Below are 12,923 nucleotides of genomic sequence, written 5' to 3'. Positions count from 1 at the left end.
GCCTCAGCTCCTCTCCCTTAATGGCGCACATCACCATTAACCAGTACTTGCAGCAAGTAAGCACGATTTTTAAATTATTTTTTAAAATTAATCTGTGGGCTCTGTTTGAGTATGCGTGTTTGCTGTAAATGTGGTGCCTTGGTTAAGGAATAAATCACAGTGTGCGTGAAGCACACACCGTCTGAGTGCCAAGGATGTGCCTGAAGAGTGTGGAGGTTTCTGAGGTAATTTGTGTGTAAGAACGGCCACGGAGGGCTGTGTGTGTGTCCAGGGGCAAGAGCAGCTCAGGGATTTGAGGGATGCGGGGCTCGTTGATGCACAGAAATGCAGACACAACTTCTGCCGTGGATGGATGGAGGGGCAGGAGCGCAGCCGCAGGGGTTCCAGCTGCATGGAGCTATCAGTGACAAGCCTTTGTGTCCCCGCTCTGCATGGTTCTTGCTGGACTGTTGACGGTGGTCACAAGGGTTTTGGGGTGAAGGAACAGACGAGATGGGCTCTATGATTAGAAGGCTTGATTTAGTACGTTATGATATAAACATCTATTTAAACTATACTAAAAGAAAAAGAAAAGGGAGAGTTTCTAGAAGCTGCTAGCTATTTAAGAAAAGTAAAGAATGAATAACAAACTAGCTCTCTCGGACTGTGTCCGAGAGATCTCAGTTCTGGATTGGTCACCAACTCCAAACATCTAAAGTGGGCCAATCCAGGCAGACTTGTTACATTCTACAGCAGCAGATAACCTATTGTTTATGTCTGGTTGCTGAACTTCTCAGCTTCAGCAGGGAAATCTTAAGAGAAGATTTTTCATAAAAGAAATGTCTGTGACACTGGGCCATCGTATTCTCGTCGCTGTTACCATCTTACTTCACCTAGCATTAGTTAAGGCACAATAAGAAAGTAATTGTTTGGGTTTTAGTCTCCAAAAATGGAGAATCAGAGATCTCCCAGGACAGCAGTCTGCTCTGAAAAGTCCATGTTTTGTTAGGTTGACACTCCATTGAACATTCAAGATGAAAGATTATCTTGCAAACATAAAATTACGTCTTCTTTTTCCTGAAATAATAGCTAAACACAAATTTCTGAAAGAGTTTAAACGGTTGATTTTTCCTTTTTTTCTTGCTATTTTAGTCTATGGGTTTTTTTCCCATTTGGTATGAGCTTTCCATACATCAAAAAGATTTTTTTTTTCATTTTTTTTGAGACACAAAAATATGACAAGGCATAAGCAATGGGAAGGAAACTCTTAAGAAGTAATACCTGAAACTACCTCCATAACTGAATAAATTTCCACCTTGATGTTACAATAACCTGTCCAAGCAGACTGTTTTTTACAAGGAGTTATCTTTAGCAGGAAGCAGGATTAAACCATTTTTCCATAGAGTATAACATTTACAGTCTTAGCAGGTTTCAAAAGCATTTTGAATATAGACTATTAGTCTAATATCAGACATTGCCTTTGGATTTATATTTACATGTTAAATCTTTCTGTCTTCATTTTAAAGCATTTCTCAAAGATTGCATCGTTGCATCTGTGTTTGATGCCTGTAAGTCCAACTGGAATTTTAAAAAGCTTAACCAAATCTGGCTCTCAACTGCTGTTTTACAATGCTAAACCCATGTACATACATATGCTTGCCCCCTACAAATAAGGAAAAAAACACAATGGTGTTCTCTCTACCTTCTCCCCGAGACCTTTTTGAACAACAGGTGTATTGGAAATAGAAAATTATTTATTCGGTTTTCGGCCTTCAAAAACTCACATTTGATTTGATATTAACATGTATGAACAGTGGTCACTAGGTGGTGGCTTCTGTAGTTGTGTAAATATGTTGTGTGCCTGTTGCTGGATTTTGTTCTGTAATGTGACTGTTTACTTCGGTAGGTGCAAGAAGCCATTGAGACCAGAGATGGTACATTTTGTGCAGAGTTAGTATCATTTAAACATCCACATGTTGCAAACCCAAGGCTGCAGGTGAGGATGTGTTTTTTGACTTTTTGTTTTACTTTTAGTTTTCCCAGCTCTATGTGTGGGTTCCTTTCCATTGGAGAGAAACCTCAGAAATCTGTTTCACAGGCTGAGGTAGGATCCCCATGTAGGTTTGCTTCCCTTTTCACAAGGACACTATATATAATTTTTGTTTTCTGGTTGGCTCTTTGTGTTCCATTTTGAATTGTTTTCTGGATAGATACAATTTTGAATGTCCTTTCTGACCAGAATTAGTTATTAGCATAGCAGCATGGAAGCCACTATGGACAAAAAAGCAGTGGGTGGTAAGGGTCTGGTGTTTGTGTGTTATGGATGCTTTTATTTCAGGCTGACTCTGTTCAGGTTCTGGAGACAGAATGCACACTAGCAATTCATTACTCTGGGTAGGATTGTTAATGTAATTTAAAGTTCTGGTAGATGCATACTAGAGGTCCCTTCCAACCCTAGCACATCTGTGAGAACTGCCATGACAAAATATGCATATGATATTCTGTTTCTGGTGCATTGGATGTTCCTCTAATGTTTTATTGATTTATTCTACACTTAGCTTCCATCTCCAGAGGAGAAGTGTCAACAAGTTTTGGAATCACCTTATGATGAAATGTTTGCAGCCCACTTAAGGTAAAGATGGGCCCAGAACGTAAAGTCAGTTGTGAGGTGTACAGCAGGGATGGGGAAGGATATCCTTAAGTTTACTTTCCCATTTTAAAGGGCTTACACCTGAAAACTTGTTATTTATTAGTCTTATAAATAATGCTAGAATTGCAGGAAATGAAGACTTTCTTTCTCCTCTCCACATAAAGTTTTCTCTACGTACCTGGCTGTCATCTGTGTATGGCCATTGGCACAGCTTTGGTGTCAGTGCTTGCTGTTTCCCCTCTGCCTACTGGCTGCACAAGAATTTAGAGTGAAATAAGTGAGGGAAAGAAATATTTTTAAAAGGGAATTTTAATCATAAAAATACTTGTAAGAGAGATTAGTATTGAAGTAATTCTGCGAGGCTTTTACTAAATAATTTTCTGCATCTAGTCTCTTTCAACAATCTTGTATTTTTAAAATTTCATCTTGGTGACAGTTTCAATAAGCATTAGCTTATATAAAAAAAAACCTACTCACCTCTAGGATCTGTTTTCTACAATTATCAAGCTTAGTGCTCTATTAAAATGCTTGTGCCAGTTTTTTAGGAATGCTTCTAGTCATACTCCCTTGTACCTTAAATAAACTGTAAAACTTCATGCCTGGTAGGACACAAAAATATTTCATTTATGTTTTCTGATGCACTAATGCACTTTTTCTTTGACAGGTGTACTTATGCTGTTGCAAACCATGACTTCATAGAAGCATACAAATGCCAAACAGTTATTGTCCAATATCCTTTTCCATAAATCTTGTATATTGTTTTCAGATTAACTTCTTGTAGAGTAAGTTCTCTTTATGTTTTTAAAAACCTAATAGAATGTGGTCTGCTTCCCAATACACTTCAGTTGTTTAGGTTTCTGAGCAAGGAAATCCAGATGCATTCTTCTTCCAGCTTTCTATAGGGCTAAGAAAGAAAGTTTTACTTGGCTCTAAAATAGAATATTAATTTCTCCCAGAATATAGGAGAGTCTCAAATCATTATAATACCTTGCAGTTTGTATGTGGCTGGAGGGGAAGATAATGATAAAGAAGCTTCTATCTTATCTCTGGCCAGTGTTCCTTACTGCTGCTGCCACTCAAAGTTAAGTGCATGGCTGTGCTCATGTTCTTCGTGCTGCAACTCGGCTCCTCAGCTTCTTGATGGTGTTTTGATTTCTAGTCCTTCATGAAGTCGTATATGGTACCACTGAACACCTGTTTCTCGAATCTGTGCTTCATTTCATGGCATTTTAAATTTTCCTAAATACAATACATCTTTCCTGCGGGCATTTCAGGCACATAAAGAAGAAAATTGGTGAGTACGTGGTAGAAAGCTACTAGAAAATAGCCTCATCTTTTCCTAGTATAATACGATTGGAGTCAAACTAAAATTATATCTATAGTTTTATTTATCCCCAGTGATGCTACAGTCAAGCCGAATTGGGTTTGTAGCCTGGTTGAGTTTTCATGTCCAAAGTGTGGAATCTAAACATCTGAGCTTAATTACATAGAATGGTCCATATGTAAATACCTGAAGGATTTGTTCAAAGAGAAGTGAAATTTTATTAAAGCCACAGTAAAAAAGACTTCAAAAATAATTTTTGTAGTGTAGGATTTCTGAAATGCTGAGATCTTGAAGAACTGTCCTTTTAAGAAGTGCATCCTTCTTCATTAAGAGATTAATATATACTTTTCTAATTTTATGACCAACTAACAAAAAAAAAAATTGCTTGTTTCTCATGTTTTACTTATTGCTACTAAGAATACTATGATTCTTTTCCAGGGGGCCTTACCTATTATGTATTCTGTAGCCCTTGATCTTCGAATTTTTGCTAATAATGTAAGTAGATCTGATTAACAGCCTCATTACTTTTATCTGTTTGGCATTTCCACAATAGAAATGTTTTTACAGAGTTTAAAACATGGTCTAATTTTGCTCAGTTCTCTTTAACTCATTGTTTAGGACTTTGTTGGCATGCTAAATTCATCCAGTCCTATTGAAAAGTGAGATTGCTCGATCTGTCCACCTCCTATTTGCAGATGGAACTAGAGGAGTTCTGAAGACCTGAATGCAGCTCCCAGCAGTTGCTTAGAACTTATGAAGGGATAAATATTTTCTTTACTGAGTAGCATGGGGTGTAAGTCACTATTTCCATGTTATCACTGGGATTTGGTGGAAATTGGAGGTATCACAGATAACCAAGCTGATCTAACCACCAGATCTGAAGAGGGAGCTTTCTGCTCCCCTTTTCCAGATGTGTGCACCACTTCTGATGCTCTTTGGAGCCCTTGGTGAGCCCATACAACTGGTGACATGCTAATAATCCCCAAATATAAATTATTTTTCTCAGGCTGGTGAATAGAAGTAGCTTGTGTAGGGATCTATTGAGAACTTCTAGGCCAAGGTAAGTGGCAGAGTTGTGATTTTGTTCACCTGAAAAGTTCAAGCTACAGTTCAAGTGAGGTTAGGGGTTGACAATATCCAGCATTTTCCCCTCATCACTCTCTCCTGCCCAGTTACCCACAAAACCACATGTCGAATGCTTGCACAGGGAGTATTTTTTGTGTGTGTGACTGCTTTGCAACAAGTCTCAATTCTCAGTTTGAATGAGAGAAATCCATGTCTCTGAGATGTATGAGAAAGGTTAATGTTGAATCAGTCATGCTGGAAGTGTTGGAACTCTATCTTCTGACCTCAGTGTATTATTCAGAGGATCTGGTTTCAGAGAAGACTTCTGCAGCAGGATGCATTTCCATTTCTTTTATTTTTCAGCTAATGAGAATACAAACACAATAATAAAACTTCTTAAAAAGCATGTAATAAATATCTACTTGCTATATTTTTTCTGTTGAAGTTCTGCATTAGTCAGTGTGTGGATCTTTCCCATATGTTGACAACTGAATTATCTTTTTTTTCCTCTTGCTGCTGTAACATATGTTTTATCTTTCTTCTGGAAGTCTGAGGTGCCAGCATTGTGTGTCACTACTAGAAACTGTTGGATATGGTTTAGAAATAACATCTAGTCTTTCTGGCTGTGCAGAGAAACTGAATTATAAATTCTAAGACTCAAACTCCATAATTTTTTCCAGGCTCTTGGCCTTTGTACACTTGAGTTGAAGTGTTAATGCTGCAATTCAGGTGTTAAACCTGAATTTAGGTTTCTGAGAGCTGCATTAAGCTGAGTGATACTAAAGGTAATAGTGATCAGTGCTATTTTCCAAGGACTGTCCTTCTCTACATTGGACTTGGTACATGTCCAGGAGCCCCTCTGAGTGTTTTCTTTTGTTCTGGGAGCTTGACTGCCTTCTAGGTTTGGGAGATAGCAGCCATGACAGATCTCTTGCTATAATACTTCATAAAATGCTAAATTAAAAAACTAAACTTTGCAGCCCAGTGAACCATGATGTAGAATTGCGTATTATTTCTTGCTAGGCAGATCAACAGCTTGTGAAGAAAGGGAAAAGCAAAGTGGGTGACATGTTGGAAAAAGCAGCAGAGCTGCTGATGGGCTGCTTTCGAGTCTGTGCCAGTGACACGTAAGTGAAGGACCCCCTGCTGCACTTGCACTAGTAAATTGCCAAAAACTTAATGAACTTTGCTTTAGATTTTCCCACATACTTAGACCATATATGGGTCTTGGAATGAGCACTTCCGAGGCTTGTCTCTTCTCCTTTATAGTCTGTTCTCCCTTGACTATTAACTACAGAGGGAGAGCCCTCACTTCAGGTTTAGCATTCCTAGCAGGTGTTGTTGGGAGAGACTGATTATGGCCCTGTTTCTCAGGAAAGGTGATTAATGCTTCTGTGCCCTGTTAGTTGTGAAGTTTGCTCCATTAGAATTAATTAGATGGAAAAGAGGTGGCTCTGTTTTCCAGTGTTAGCAATTCTAACACTTCTGAAGTGGAAAAAATGCTTTTTTTGGGGTCTTTCTTTCATCTCAGGTATTATAAGCCACTGCTGTGCTTGTGTGTGTTATCTGCAGACTGGAGTGAGGACCTGATGCAGATGAATAATATTCTGCATGACACCTTTTCATTATGTTGAAAAAATATATAGCAGAGCTACACCTATGTTTACCCTAAACATGCTATGGAGTCAATATCTATGGCATGAATTTACTGTGAGGACGAAGTTATTATTTTCTTCCAATATTCAGTACTAGCAGGTTTTTTCTTTTTCCTTATGACAGTCGAGCAGGCATTGAAGACTCAAAGAAGTGGGGCATGTTGTTTCTTGTGAATCAGCTGTTTAAAATTTATTTTAAGGTAGGGTTCAAGTCTGGTAAGCTGTGTTTTGTATTTCATATTCTAAGTTAAACCCACCCTGTTTTTATATTATGCCATCTATCTACATGCTGATTAAAATGCTATTTTGTTTTTTAACAGATCAACAAGCTCCATCTCTGTAAGCCCTTAATTAGAGCAATTGACAGCTCAAATCTGAAGGATGAGTATAGCATGGCACAGAGAGTTACATACAAATACTACGTTGGACGCAAGGCCATGTTTGACAGTGACTTTAAGCAAGGTACTGTGTGCCAGTAAGACATGTTTAAAGTCTTGCTGCTTGGCATGAAATCTTGCTGAAGTTGTGTGTGTGTGACTCAGAATTGCACTGATCAAAGGAAAAGTCATGCTAAAAGGTCCAAGGCCCACAGGCTGCCTCGGAACAGAGATGAGTTACATGACACTTCTAATTGTAATGTATGCCCAGCTTTAAAATATTTGTGTCACTGAAGTTGCCTACAGTCTTATGTATTATATGTGTGCATTACAAAATGTATGAGCATCCAAAAGAATTGGTTTGTAAAAGTTTTGCAGAGGAGACTTCAACTCTTCAAGTTGCGGTGTGCCACACAGGAAATCTTCAGCAAACTGTAGTGTAGCAAACTGTAGTTTCTCAATCCATTGATTTTGGAAGATGTACAAACTGCATTTCTTAGATTTCTAATAGATTTCAGTAACAGAAATGCTTCTGGAGCTAAGGGGTACAGCTTCATCACTAACTGCAGCCCTTGACCAACATCTGTTCTGGAGCTGGCTTTGTTACTCCAAACTGTGTTCTGCCTTTCAGGCTTATCATTTTCTCTGTGTCAGTGGAAGCTGCTGAGAGATTTTCATGCTGTTATGCTGTGTGGTCTCACAGGCATATTTCTGCAGCTCAGGAGATGTGGGCATTGCATTCAGCTTTCATCTCTTGAAGAACATAATCTTGATTTAGGAAGTAGAGCATATTACCAGCCCTTCTTGAGATTCTCTGCCTCTCTAATAGGAGCACAATAATATTACTGAAATTAGCTGAAAAATCTAATATTCCTTATAACTGTAATGTCTGACATGAAGATCTTGACAAGGTTTCTTTGACTTTCTGAAGGGGAACTTACCTTTCTAGTAATACTTTGTATTTTGTGTGACTCTCCAACTTTATGTATTTTGAGTGCCATGATTTTTTATACAATTTCAAATTTTATGTGTTCAAGAGAGATGGACATTGAGCACAGAATTTGGGCTACAGCTTTAATCTATTTTTGTGTTGATTTGTGTTACTTGTGCTTGCAGCTGAGGAGTATCTGTCATTTGCCTTTGAGCACTGTCACCGATCAAGCCAGAAGAACAAAAGAATGATTTTGATCTACCTGCTGCCAGTAAAAATGTTGTTGGTGAGTAGATGCTACTTTCCTGAATAAGGGGAAGGGGGTACACATGCAGACTGTAAAACTGATGCTCAGTATTTTCTTGGTTTTCCCTTAGAGGAATTCAGAGGCTATTTTACCCCTGTAAGAGCCAGTGAATGCACACCTTGTTATGTGAGGGCAAAAAGTGTTGAGTTGTCATTTACAGCAACATGGGAAAGGAGATAGGAGGGGAAATAACATAGTCAAACAAAAAAACCCCACCCCCAAACAAAACCAACCCAGCCCTCCTTTCCCCCTACCTTTCTCCCACCCCTCCCAAGGGTGCAACCTGATGTTACTACTTTAATGAAGGTATATTTGAATTCTTTGGAGAAGCACTCAACAGTGTGACTTCTGTCTTGTAGCAGAGTGCCTCTCTGCTGATCAACTGCACACAAAAGCCAGGGAAGGTGTAGATTCACTAGAACAAATTTGTCTGCCTCTTTCACCTGGTGGAAGAAAGGAGGGTGTGCAGACAGTTGGCTGAGGACTGAGAGGGGTTTGCCACAGCTACAGCCTGTCTTTGGCTTTTTTATTTGTACCTCCTACATTTTCCCATTTAAGGCATGTCAGAAGGGTCATGAGGCAGAGCATTTTGGTTCTGAAAAATCAGTGAAGACTTGTTACTATTTGATAATTTCATATTTCTATTAAAAGAATTAAGCACATCTGTTTCTTGTTCCTGTTTCTTTCCATGTGCTGGGCTAACATTTGTGTATCCCTGAATTAGTGGATTATGCTGAGTATTAATTCATTGTGACTGAGGGGACAGGAGCTAGATTTTAGAGTTTCCTGTTCTGGCCCTGTTCCCAAAGTTACCCATGTAGAATGTTATCACCTGCCTTTATTGAGTTGCCATTTTCCACCTTCCCCCTGACCTGTTTATGACTTCCCCGCTTTTTCCTTTCAGTGCTCCCTTTCCAATCCTTGCTGTGTCAAGTGGATAAAGGGGGGGTATAATGGGTATGATAACTGGCTGCTGTTTTCTTTATTTATATGTTGACTTTCTTAGTGGTTGTTTTCAGCTCAATCAGTAGGGTTGATAAAGGAAAAAAAGTCTTCCTAAAAGCTTTATTAACAGTCTTCCTAAATCTTTGTCCCAGTCCCAACTGGGTGCCTTAAACTGGTTGGTCTGTTAGTGCCTAGAATTACTGTGGCTTTTCTAAGCAGTTTTAGTGTACAAGAGGCATTAAAGAAACTAGATACAGGTCGTTGTATTTACAGTTGCTTTTTTTAAATCAGAGCCCAAAGATGAACACTAACTTCAAACTACTAAAATAGCTTGTGTGTTGGTTTTTTTTGTTCCGAACAGCTCTCAGTAAACCTGCAGCTCAGTTCTGCTCTCAGCTAATCCTTCGTCCAGGAAAGGAGTTAGCGATAGCATAGCATGATGTAACTAAATTTAAAGTCTGACCAAGTCAATGTGCATTCTGATCTTTGCTTTGCAGGGGATAAAAGATAAAGTTTCTTTTTGATTCAGTAGGTGGTTCAGTCTTTCCTGATCTAACAATAAGAATTAATTTTGTTTTTTTTTTTTTTAATTAACCTTTCTCTCCCTTTTTTTTTGGGGGGGGGCATGGTGGTAGTGTATGTTTTTTGAGAGGACATTTTTATTTCCGCATGGAGGGATAGAGAAGAAAAAAATCTGTTACAGACTGAGATAACACTTGACAAGGCTGAAGCACTGCTCATATTCCTTTGGAAATGCTTGGGATTCCTGCGGTTCTTCTGTTTGTAGATTAAATGATACAACTGTGACATAAAATTTGAATCTGCCAAGGCCTCATGTCACAGGATCTTGATTCTACAGGTTTGATAGTTGCTCCCTAACATGAAGTATTAATTGTCCCTAAATCATGATAAATCAGTAGTTATTGTGACTTGTGCTGTGAGGTGTTTGAGAGGGACAAGGGGGTTGTCTTGCGAATACTTTTATTCACTTGTATTCTATAGAAAAAAAAAAGTGGTTAAAAATTCTTTTTTTCTCTTAACAATTTTTAGCTAGATTTTTTTTTTACTAGATTCTATTTAAAATGTATTTAACTTTACCCCGGAAAACTTGGACACCATTTATTTTTCAGGGCCATATGCCAACAGTTCAGCTCTTAAAAAAGTATGACCTTATGCAGTTTGCTGAAGTAACAAAGTCTGTGAGGTATGATGCTTGCTTTTCTGCTTTGTGTTCAAAAAGTATTAAGTAAAAAGTGTTTCTTTGGGGTGATTGAGGAAGGCAGGGGAGGCATATTCCTACCAAGTCATACTTTCTTTTCTCACTGATGTCAGACCTTCTCACTTATTAATTTCTTTATCCTTGCAGTGAAGGAAATCTTCTCCTTCTGAATGATGCTCTAACAAAGCATGAGACCTTCTTTATTCGATGTGGAATCTTTCTTATCCTTGAGAAGCTGAAAATTATCACATACAGGAATCTCTTCAAGAAAGTGTAAGCATAAAAAAACCTACATTTTTTGGAAAAGCATACTTAATATGGTTTCACCTGGGACTGGGGTAGAATTGTATATGCTCCTTAGTTCTCTCTAAGAGAGCTGACTTCCTGTTAAGTGAATTTATTGTAGAAAGACCATTTTTATAAGAAACAGAATTTTAAAGTGATTATTTCTCAATAACACATTTTTCCTGTTGTTTCTTTCAGATATTTACTGCTCAAAACTCATCAGCTATCTCTAGATGCTTTTCTGATTGCTCTGAAGTTCATGCAAGTAGATGATGTTGATATTGATGAAGTCCAGTGCATTTTAGCTAACCTCATATATTTGGTAAGTGCTGACCACTTGTTGTCTGGTGCTTCCACACTTCTGACAGTGAAAAATATTAGATAGAGAATAACAGTTTATGACAAAAAACTCATCAGTAATCCCAGGTTTTCTTGTGGTTTTTTTGAGAGACTTCTGCTCAAAGTGAAATGTTTTCATTTGCCCTGAGGACTTCCTCTAGTTCCTGCCTTTTTTGCAGGAATGAGTTAAAATTGAAGTTGAATTTCACATTACAAATTCAATACTGACATTTCTATATATGCAGAAACATTGATTTAAAAATAGAAACCTTTCAGGTGGCACCAAAAAGATTTGTTCTGCATTTGAAGTAGGAGACTCTTGGTCTTCTCAAATTAGAAAAAAATAGATTTCTTTGGTTCTGTTCTGCATTTTGTCTTTAAGTGAATCTCAACTGTTTATGAATGGATAAAAGCTTGAAATCAAAATATTTGTATTAAATCAGAGGTTGTGGAGCATCATTGTAGTGTCAGCAAGAAAATTAACCACTACTCTGTTTTCTGTTTCATACTACTATATCATTTAGTTATTAGGTATGGAATACTAATTGATTAAAATCCTCACTTTAAAGTGAGCAAGAGTGCAGAGCTCTGTCTCTTGGAAGCAGTGTAAGGAGACCCATGGGGGGCCCTGGCAGGAGGCTCTCAGTCTGACAGCATCCTTAGTGCACAAACAGGGTGGTGGCTCCAGATTTGTGCTGGCTCTCCAAGGTGACCCAGTTACCTAAACTGGACCCTCATGGATATTTAGGTACAGTAGTGCAGTGGTGAGTGAGCATAAACAGCTCTGCTATGGTTAGCTTGTAGGTGTTAGCTTGGGTTGTAGGGATTGTGTTACCAGCTCTAGGTACTAACTCTGCCTTTTTCTCCTTCTGCCAGGGTCACATCAAAGGCTACATATCCCATCAGCATCAGAAGCTTGTGGTCAGCAAGCAGAACCCATTTCCTCCACTGTCAACAGTGTGTTGTTGAGTGTTGCATCTTAGCCATGCAAGTACTCTTCAGATACTCAGCTTGCCCAGTGGAGCTGCTCCCAGTGACCCCAGGAACACTGTCAATGGCCTGGCTCATGTCCAGGACTGAAATATCAGGAACTGTTTGTGGCTCCTTCCCCAGAATGGCCAAGGCTGCCAGGGTTACAAAGTGCATTGAAATGAAATGTTGACTTTGAAATGGTAGTTTCCACAGGCTTTCTACATCATTCAAAGTATCTCATGAAGAAATAAAGCAAAGCATTCCAAATTCCTTCCCAACTACTTAAAAGCTTTTATAAAGTACTTCATGTTACTATTTCTGTGTTTATCCTTCAGAGAGAAGTATCAGCCTTTGTTACTTGTGTTAATCTATTCTACAGAGTGGAAGTAATGTTTTTCTTACATGGTTTCCAATTTTTTTGAAGTCTCAATAATTTTGCTGGTATTAAATACTCTCTTCAAACTGTCTCTAAAAAATAAAGAAGTGTTTGACACCAAAAGCTTTACTGTGTCAGTAATACTTATGGGTTTGTGTAGATGTGGTAGGTGCGCACAGATGGCTTTGGGATTTTTTTTTAATTCTGGTCATATTTTGTTTAATTTTTGTTATGATGAACAAAAACTCACGTAGCTAAATTATCCATACTCTGTTTTATTTTGCTTCTGGGGAAAACACTACCACTGGATTCAGAATTTTAAGTGCTACTACCCTGGGGGTCGGTTTGTTTGTTTGGGGGTGGTACAATATAACTTTGTCCACACCGATGAGATTTTAGTTTGGGGGTTTTAAAATTATTTTTAAAACAAATAAAACGTTTATTTTTTGTTGTCTTTAACAGTTGGGTTTTATTTTACCCTCTAACTGACATGGGCATC

The 12,923-nt window shown here is 38.3% G+C and overlaps 1 protein-coding gene across 1 annotated transcript; it reads left to right on the top strand.

Moving 5' to 3' along the window:
• Positions 1-6: 6 nt before the first annotated feature.
• PCID2 (PCI domain containing 2) lies at positions 7-12,883 on the top strand. Its single transcript, XM_031056160.1, has 14 exons — positions 7-56; positions 1,886-1,975; positions 2,538-2,611; positions 3,294-3,359; positions 3,882-3,923; positions 4,394-4,448; positions 6,042-6,145; positions 6,798-6,873; positions 6,994-7,135; positions 8,167-8,267; positions 10,364-10,437; positions 10,600-10,725; positions 10,936-11,059; positions 11,953-12,883. Exons 1-14 carry the CDS (start codon positions 21-23, stop codon positions 12,043-12,045), a joined length of 1,203 nt encoding a protein of 400 aa, XP_030912020.1. The 5' UTR covers positions 7-20; the 3' UTR covers positions 12,046-12,883.
• The last annotated feature ends 40 nt before the right edge of the window (positions 12,884-12,923 follow it).

This window comes from Geospiza fortis, unplaced genomic scaffold (assembly GCF_000277835.1).
Source record: "Geospiza fortis unplaced genomic scaffold, GeoFor_1.0 scaffold192, whole genome shotgun sequence".
Taxonomy (NCBI): domain Eukaryota; kingdom Metazoa; phylum Chordata; class Aves; order Passeriformes; family Thraupidae; genus Geospiza; species Geospiza fortis.
Note: the sequence above shows the minus strand (reverse complement) of the source record. Positions and strands in the feature narration are given on the sequence as shown.

What these genes read in the sequence shown, in the direction of transcription:
- PCID2 (XM_031056160.1), top strand. Translation starts at nt 21, where the DNA reads ATGGCGCACATCACCATTAACCAGTACTTGCAGCAA. An exon ending in GCACATAAAGAAGAAAATTG is followed by an intron (nt 3,924 to 4,393) that starts GTGAGTACGTGG and finishes TCTTTTCCAGGG; the next exon opens with GGCCTTACCTATTATGTATT. An exon ending in CGAGTCTGTGCCAGTGACAC is followed by an intron (nt 6,146 to 6,797) that starts GTAAGTGAAGGA and finishes TCCTTATGACAG; the next exon opens with TCGAGCAGGCATTGAAGACT.